A 7,890-nucleotide genomic window follows, 5' to 3' on the forward strand; every position below is an offset into this window, starting at 1 on the left:
ATGGCAACACATATGTAATTAAGAGTTTCACTGCCTGCTACCGCCCGTTCTCTGATGTGGTGACGGTTGCGGCAGGCAGGCAGGAAGCGGAGTTATACGGAGGGAATGGTAGCATTTTGCCGGATTGTTGGGTTTCTACCCATCCCCCCCTCCCACCGGCCAAAAGCTTCAACTCCTGATTCCAATCCATTCATCTCTCCTCCCAGCCCTAGGACCTATGACGAAAGTTGTCATTTCGGTGCGATTGGTGAGCAGCCAAACGAACCGTGACCAACATCGGCACCTCCCGGGAGGAGCAGGTGGGGAAACGAATCGCTCGCTGGTGGAAACCAAAAGCAAACCAACTCCACCCAAAAAAAAAAAAGAAAAGGACCTCGTAAGGTGCCATTTTGTGTGCTACACATGTGGCTCTAGCATGAAATGGCTTAAGATCTCGGTGCTCTCGGTAAGCTGATTCCAAGTTGAACCAAATTACACGCTCATTCGACAATCGGAGGCGTTATTAGCATTTGTTTTGCCAGACACTCCGTTGCAAACACTCGGCGGTGGCGATGCCGGTTGTTATGCGCTTGTCAATAGACGACAGTCGGGCTTAACCCTTAATCCTGCCCATCTGTTGACGTTAGCCGACGGCGGCCAAGGTTCGCCCGGTTGCGTTTTTACCCTTTTCGCAGGGAGTGCGGCGGCACCACCACCTTAGAGGATTTGTTCGTTGATATTTTTGATTGGTTTGTGCGCGAGTGCCGTCTGCGAGACATCGTTCGTGAGTTATAGCTTTGAAAATGTCTCAAAAAACAGAATTCAGTTGCATTGAATTGGTGTTTGTCTGGTATTCTTTGACTTTCTAATGCTTTGTAGAAAGATTAAAAGTTGCGCGCAATCCAGCTTTCGGGTAAAAACGTTCCCGGAATATTTATCAAATGAAGGAAGGATCAAAAGGATTATCATCTGATAAAAGTACCGCCTATATGTTGATTAGACTTAAGATAGGCTCAAGGGAACAGAATGAGTGATTGTAGTATGGTTGTTCAACTAGTCCAATATAGAGGGTTTATTTTGCAAATATATTTCCGAAATCGTTACGGTGGACACTGAGAGGGAGTAGAATCGAAACAACTAAGTTATAGACCAAATGACAAAGCAATAACCGGTTCTAGTGACATTTGAGAGTTAGCCAGAGCCAGTTAATCACAGCCGAATCTTAAAAAAAACCGGTTGGTCTGAGCCAGCTGTTGTGATTGACACCAACGTAGCGGTGGAGAAGACGCGAAGAGTTCATTCAGCTACGAGCACTGCCAAACGGCAGCAATCGTATCAACGCTGTGTGTGCAGTGGTTCTTCTTGATCGTGATACAGAATATCGGATTCGGTTAGTACAAACGGTATGTAAAATTCATAAACAAATATTTTGGTCTTCTGCTTCACAGGTTTTGGAGCGCTATATGCTACCGATGATCTGGAGGAAAAAATGACTGAGGCATTCTTGCCAAACGTCCGTGAAGCGATCGACGGTAGGGCAGCAGAAAGTTCGATCTAGGAATCTGGACTTAGTTTATTATCTCTTTTACCTTCGAAGACTGCCATCTGCGATACTACAGGCTGGGATACGGAGCGGAAGTCGCGCCTGCTGCCGGTAGGAAATCCTATTTGCGCGAGTTTGCACACATGGCAGCGGTTGGATGGACTGGAAGCGATGGTAAAATCCGTTGGGACTGCGGCGGATCGCTGATTTGGGAGAACTACGTACTTACTGCAGCTCATTGTGTGGAGGATGATGCGTAAGTTTTCCAGTGGTGATAAGCTGCATAGTAACAAGAAGCTGGAGGATGGTTGAAATGAGCAGAGAAGATGAAAGCGAATGTCCATGGACCTGTTGGTTATGTTGTTGTTTTCATTCTCTCTTTTATTAGCAACATTCCGCCCGATGTGGTTCGCCTTGGAGATATCAACCTATACGACGACACGGACGATCAATACGCACAGCAGCTAAAGATCGTTGAAATTGTACGTCATCCTGAGCATCGCTTTGGCTCGCGCTACCATGATCTTGCCCTGCTGCGGCTAGAAAAGAACGTCACGTAAGAGTGCTCGATCATAATTTGTGTACGTCAGTTAACATATCCTTCCGTCTACTTTTGTTCTTCTTCAGCTTGCATGACACGGTAGCACCGGGATGCTTGTGGAATGATGAGAAGGAAATACCTTTCCCTACGATGGAAGCCACTGGTTGGGGAGCAACTGGGTTCGGTAAGTGCCACTAAAAGATACTTAGTTCTGCTGGAAATTCTACAGACATCCTCCTGCTCCATCTCAGGTGAGAAATCTACACCGATCCTTCTGAAAGTATCACTCGGAGTAGTCAAACCGGAAGAATGTAATAAGCACTATAAGGTAGGCGATCGCAAACTGAAGCAAGGACTTATGAACTACCATTTGTGTGCCGGTGATGTCAAAATGGATACTTGTCCCGTAAGAGTTATTAGAAATCCGAGTCCCATTCACATATCTATCGTCTAATCGGTTTGATTACTTTCAGGGAGACTCAGGAGGTCCACTGCAGATGAAGCTACTGCACAATGGCAAGATGACTCCATTCGTTGTGGCCGTTACTTCTTTTGGGGGCGTATGTGGTCAATCAATTCCTGGCGTTTACATGAAGGTAGCTCCTTACATTCCCTGGATAAGCGCAGAGCTCGCAAAACGTGGAGAGATCATAAGAGGTAGGATCTTCAAAAGGTTCAGATATTTGCATGGCGAACGTTCTAAATCTTCAACGTGCTGTTCTAGATTATAGTTTCAAGCCAGATGCCTGTGCACTGCGTTATGTTCACCTGAGAGAGTATGAAGACGATGTAGTAAAACATACAACGGATGGTCGTGAGATTTTAAACTTCAATAATTTTCATATGAACTTAAGGGACTCTACGCAAACTGTCTCAGTTCACTGGCCAGCTGACAGCTCACCGGTACCCTCAAACTGTAATGGTGTTGTGATTGATGAGGATACTATAGTTACACTGGCCCGTTGTGCCATCACTGGAAGGTTGGTAGAAAAAGATAAATTCACGGGATCATCAGAATGCTAAAGAACACGAATTCTCTTCTGATAGAAATCAACCTTCGCACATCATGCTCAGGAACACCCGGAACGATATTGTCCGTGTTTATCGGCATCCGGACTACAGACCTAACTCCTTCTACAATGATATCGCCATTTTAAAGGTGAAGGATCGGTTTACATTCTCCCAAGATTTTGTCCCGGCATGTATTTGGAGTGCATATAACCTACCTAATCCTCGATTTTACGTTACTGGTCAAGGCCGCTATGATTTGAATACATTAACAGGCGATCCCAACGAAACTAGTGAGTATACAACTATATTCTGTTGTTACAAAACACTTTACCATTTCGTACCATCCCCTTTTTTCGCCGAACTAGATCGAACAATTGTTCAGTTGTCGCCTAGGGCCGATATACTAGACATTGGCAACTGCACTTTACCAGAGGAGTATTCTAGTAGACTTGGCCGTGGTGTAACAACTGAGCATTTGTGTTTCGGAAATAAACTCTTCTTGGTACCGGACTCGTGTGAAATGCTATACGGAGCACCACTGAGGCGAAACATTTGGCGTTTTGAACGTCATTTTGAGCACATATATGCGCTGAATCTACTTGGCAAAGATTGTGGTTTCGGCCGAGCAGCACTTGGGATCCGATTAAGTTATCACTCCGAATGGCTCAAGTCGGTGCTGCTTCCCAACTACCGCTATGAGTCACACTCAGTGCAGTTCCTTAATACGGATTTGAACGATTTAGATCAGTGTACGGGAACAGATGGAAGTACCGGGCTGTGCGTTAACATAAACCGATGTCCTAAGATACGCTACGATGTGCAAGCGAAACGTAACGTTCAGTTCTGCAATGGTGGTACGATCGTGTGCTGTCCATATGATAACATACGAAATGAAACTAGCACCAGCATGAGCGCCTCAGAGTTGGATGATTGTGAAAGCCGCTACAAACAGTTCCACGAAATGTATGAATCATATCAACCGGATCGAATTGATCACTTTTATCATACAGTAAGCATTCCTGGATTGCGATAACATAAAAAATAGGCTAAATTCCATGTGCTACTTTATTTTAGGTATACCTCGGCTGGAAGACCAAGGATGGCTCAACGGAATGGATATGCTCTGGTACACTGATCACACGAAGTATCGTCGTATCATCTGCTTACTGCCTGATGGCGAACGGCAATTTCCCCACTCTAGTAAATGTAGCCGAGGGTAATCCCAATGCCACCTGGTCGCGCCCAAAGCCAGTCGGTATCAAGGAAGTGATCATTCATCCGGGTTACAATGCAACAACCCTTCAGTACGATATTGGATTGGTGCGCTTGGTGCAACCAATCGTTCCAACAGCCCGCAAATACCCGATCTGTTTGTGGCAGAACGAGACGCACACACCACTGGTGCTGTACCGAATGGCGGCAGATGGTAAATACTATGCTCAACGAAGAATTTCAACCAAGACTAAACACTGTTTCCTCCGCAGAAACAATGTCCAACTTTGAATTAAACTTCCCCAAGTACAATTCCGACTGTAGTCAACACCTTCGACAACTTGGTAGACGTGAGCTCCAGTCGAACGAACTGTGCACCGACATCGATGATACCCCACAACGCAGCATTTCCGGAGGTCCACTCGTCTGGTATCATAGAAATCTGAATGATAACTCTTCAACCCAGTATCTGGTGGGCACTATTAGCTCTACTATATCGGCCCAGCGGCTTGGAATACACGTTAGAATCTCCTCATATATCGGCTGGATCAAGAGCATCGCATTTGGCTAGCAGTGTCCACTCTAAAGTATAATTAACAGTATAATGTGCAGTACTTGAACCATCCGGTTGGCACTTGGTCCATCTGAAATGACTAAGTAAGCTTTACAGGCATGGCATAAACCTAATTACCTAACAATTGACGAGCAGCTATGCACATATGGATCTCAAATCACTTTTGTACCATGCTTTAAAAATAATGATTCCTATATTTTAAATGTACTTTTTCTTATTTTCCTACTAATAAGATTTCCAAGATTAGTATATGATTTACTCTACTCTGACTTTGCTTTGCATTGTAGCAGTGAGAAACTGATGGATAATTAATATTATGCATAAAAAGGAAGATAACATTAGCACGATAATAAGATAGCAAAAGGAAGTTACACATCATTCTCCTATGGCAGGTTTAACAGAACAACGGTAATGAAAATTTTATAACAGATATTGCAGCGCATCTACCTAACAACTGACAGACAGTTGCATTTTGATAAATGTTATAAATGTTACTGGTACTAACCATAACATTCTGATGATAATTCGACGTTGAATAATTGCTTTCGGGTCACCACCACCACGGTGCTCAACAGAGGAAAAACAAACAGGAAACAAGATCGTACAGATTTCCAGGCGGGTGCTTTTCAGATTTCGGAATGCTACCTGAAAACAGATATCGAATAAAAAAGTAGTTCTGATTTTTTCTTTTCATGAAATGGCTCTTTATTCATATAAGTATCAATAAACATGTGTAATTCGTCCGTTTAATATGTAGCTCGAATAATACAGTCAGCCTTGTTGTCACAATTCCCGGATCATCATCCTGGTGAAGCTTAATCCTTTTTTTTCGTTTTTAAAACTATTCCACCAAATCGTTTTGTCACTGTCAGTATTTCTGTACGGGCCGTTCAAATTTGAACTTGACCAAAAATCGTACCACCAAGCGGCTTCGTAATGAACGGCGAAATGCTCATCGGGAGACAAATCATTATCCCGATCGTACGTCGAAAATTTCGCCCACAGATTAAGATCCGATAATGAATCACCGGCAGTGCCACTGTATGATCCCAGGGTTTGTAGGGTGTACTGCTCATCCTCACCGCCTACTTGAAACCCATCGTAGCGGGCGAACCCGTAGTCACCACTGAAACCCTTCATCTCGATTACTATTTCATGTGTACGAGCAACCGTAAGCTGATGAATATGCTCCAGCCCGAGCCAGAACTCCCCAAAATAAATCAAATCAAATCAAATCAAGTCTCCAAAACCTTCTCGGTATTGCGTCCAGTTCCGATAAAAATTAACCGAGCCATCGAATCGATGTTGCACTACAATCCAGCCGCCACCAAATTTCTCCTGCTCACAGTAAACCTTGATCGGTGCACTATCGTTGTTTACACTGATAAAATACACTCCCGATGATTTTGATGGCACGTTCTTACACGAGGTAAAAGGAGGTATCTTGTGTCCCTGAGTTGGTGGTGTTTTCTCGTAGAAGCATTGCATGCCTGCCATTTTCTCCGGTAGAGCATTCATCTGCAGTCGAAGTTCCCGCATTTGATGATCCAGGTGTTCTAGTTTGGTTAGAAGAATCTCCAACCCGAATCCCATGATTCCATCCGTCAGCGGTGTTTGCAGTGCTGCGTCCACGGTATCAGAGTTTTTGATAGTTGCCCTTGCGTACAAAGTAGCACCAACCAATAGGAAACAAATAGTAAGCTTCATAATGGCTATCGACGTAACAGTGAGTCTATTGTAAGTGCGATTCGAAACTGTGGTGCAATGTTTTTATGTGCAACCTTTTATACTTAACCGTAATCGCACTAGCACATAGTTTCTTGTGGGAGATTTTTCAGAACTAATGGCTGATGTCATGAAGAAAACCGCGAGTACAATTTTGCTTTCATGGCATGCGGTGTGTTTTCTGCGCGATAGGCGATTGCAATGTGGTGCTGCCTTGAGGGAAAGCTTCAATATTCTGGGACTCGAACATGTGGCTGATAAGCAATTGGCCTCCTGGACGCCTCATCAACATCTTTGGTAAAATCGAAGAGGGGTTTACTAGCTTTGCGGTCATTCAAACCGAGCAGTTGACCATCACTGATTGTTTTAGCCACATTCTCGAGCTAGCCTTTACCAGCCAGCCAAGATAAGACGCATGTTTTTTCAGCTGTGGTTTATTCGTTCGATTAGCGCTTTATATACTGGCGTTTATCTCAGTACATTAGCTCTCACGCTCATGAGACCACAACAGTTATCTTTCTAGACCTGGGCGAGGTCACTCCTTAGATGATAACCACTACAGTTCTGGAGAGGAACGTAAGCAAATAGAATTTTATCTTTTATTTCCGAAGAATCTCGAAGGAGCACGCAAAACATTGAGCATCATGTTTCAGGCAATTACCAAAAAGTTCCTTGGCCGCGATGGTTGCCATGAAGGAATGTTGCGATGTATGTGATCAGAATGAATAACCAGATGCTCAGAGAGATACCGATCGTAGAGAGTAACGAACAGCATGAGGTGGAAAGCGAATTGGTGTCAATGGACAGGTATAAGTGATATTTATGCAGCCGCTTGTTTGGAATATTTCGCTAATGTACACCACCAGTCCACGTGCTCCCGTCCACGCCATTGGATGTAAGTCGATCTTTTACAATATAATTAGCTAAGCGCATTCCGTTATGGTTTCCAATAATCAAGCTGAAGGCCCGATACAGTCCTCAACAGCCGGATTCATTCGTCAAACTGTAGCATATCAACTTGATACACCGACACACTGCTCCAACTGAGGTTTATCTAACGACACAGCTTACATCGAATTTAATCAGCGGAATGTTCCAGCTCGATCAGTGTGTATAGCGTTTCTTTCGTTCAAGCATAAGACAATAAATTTATCTTTTTTTATTACAATCAGTACACGCGTCAATCAGAACAGTAAGGTTAACTTTTGTCAAAAGGAGGCTCATTTTTCATTATTTTTGTGAAGAAACCATTCAATTTAATGTTGGTACCACACTGTCTTTTCAAAATAAATCGTTTCATAAATA

General features: G+C 43.7%; 2 protein-coding genes across 2 annotated transcripts; one reads left to right on the plus strand and one right to left on the minus strand.

The window, feature by feature from the left end:
* LOC126576148 (uncharacterized) lies at positions 1 to 4,857 on the plus strand. Its single transcript, XM_050237295.1, has 13 exons — positions 1 to 14; positions 1,254 to 1,369; positions 1,428 to 1,511; positions 1,577 to 1,778; positions 1,911 to 2,078; positions 2,150 to 2,247; positions 2,315 to 2,469; positions 2,537 to 2,720; positions 2,788 to 3,043; positions 3,111 to 3,364; positions 3,440 to 4,083; positions 4,149 to 4,500; positions 4,559 to 4,857. Exons 1-13 carry the CDS (start codon positions 1 to 3, stop codon positions 4,855 to 4,857), a joined length of 2,826 nt encoding a protein of 941 aa, XP_050093252.1.
* A 644-nt stretch (positions 4,858 to 5,501) lies between these two features.
* On the minus strand, positions 5,502 to 6,567 carry LOC126576153 (ficolin-1-like). Its single transcript, XM_050237310.1, has 3 exons — positions 6,111 to 6,567; positions 5,780 to 6,008; positions 5,502 to 5,505 (listed from the first exon to the last, which is right to left on the minus strand). The coding sequence occupies exons 1-3, from the start codon at positions 6,565 to 6,567 to the stop codon at positions 5,502 to 5,504; spliced, it is 690 nt and encodes a 229-aa protein (XP_050093267.1).
* Between the last annotated feature and the right edge of the window lie 1,323 nt (positions 6,568 to 7,890).

Source organism: Anopheles aquasalis, chromosome 2, assembly GCF_943734665.1.
Source record: "Anopheles aquasalis chromosome 2, idAnoAquaMG_Q_19, whole genome shotgun sequence".
NCBI classification, from domain to species: Eukaryota; Metazoa; Arthropoda; class Insecta; order Diptera; family Culicidae; genus Anopheles; species Anopheles aquasalis.

Excerpts from the sequence above, each read along its gene's own strand:
- LOC126576148 (XM_050237295.1), top strand. Across the intron at positions 2,470-2,536 it reads TCAAAATGGATACTTGTCCC|GGAGACTCAGGAGGTCCACT; the intron begins GTAAGAGTTATT and ends GATTACTTTCAG. Across the intron at positions 4,084-4,148 it reads TTGATCACTTTTATCATACA|GTATACCTCGGCTGGAAGAC; the intron begins GTAAGCATTCCT and ends ACTTTATTTTAG.
- LOC126576153 (XM_050237310.1), bottom strand. The coding sequence starts at position 6,567 with ATGAAGCTTACTATTTGTTTCCTATTGGTTGGTGCTACTTTGTACGCA. Across the intron at positions 6,009-6,110 it reads CTGGACGCAATACCGAGAAG|TAATCGAGATGAAGGGTTTC; the intron begins GTTTTGGAGACT and ends CACATGAAATAG.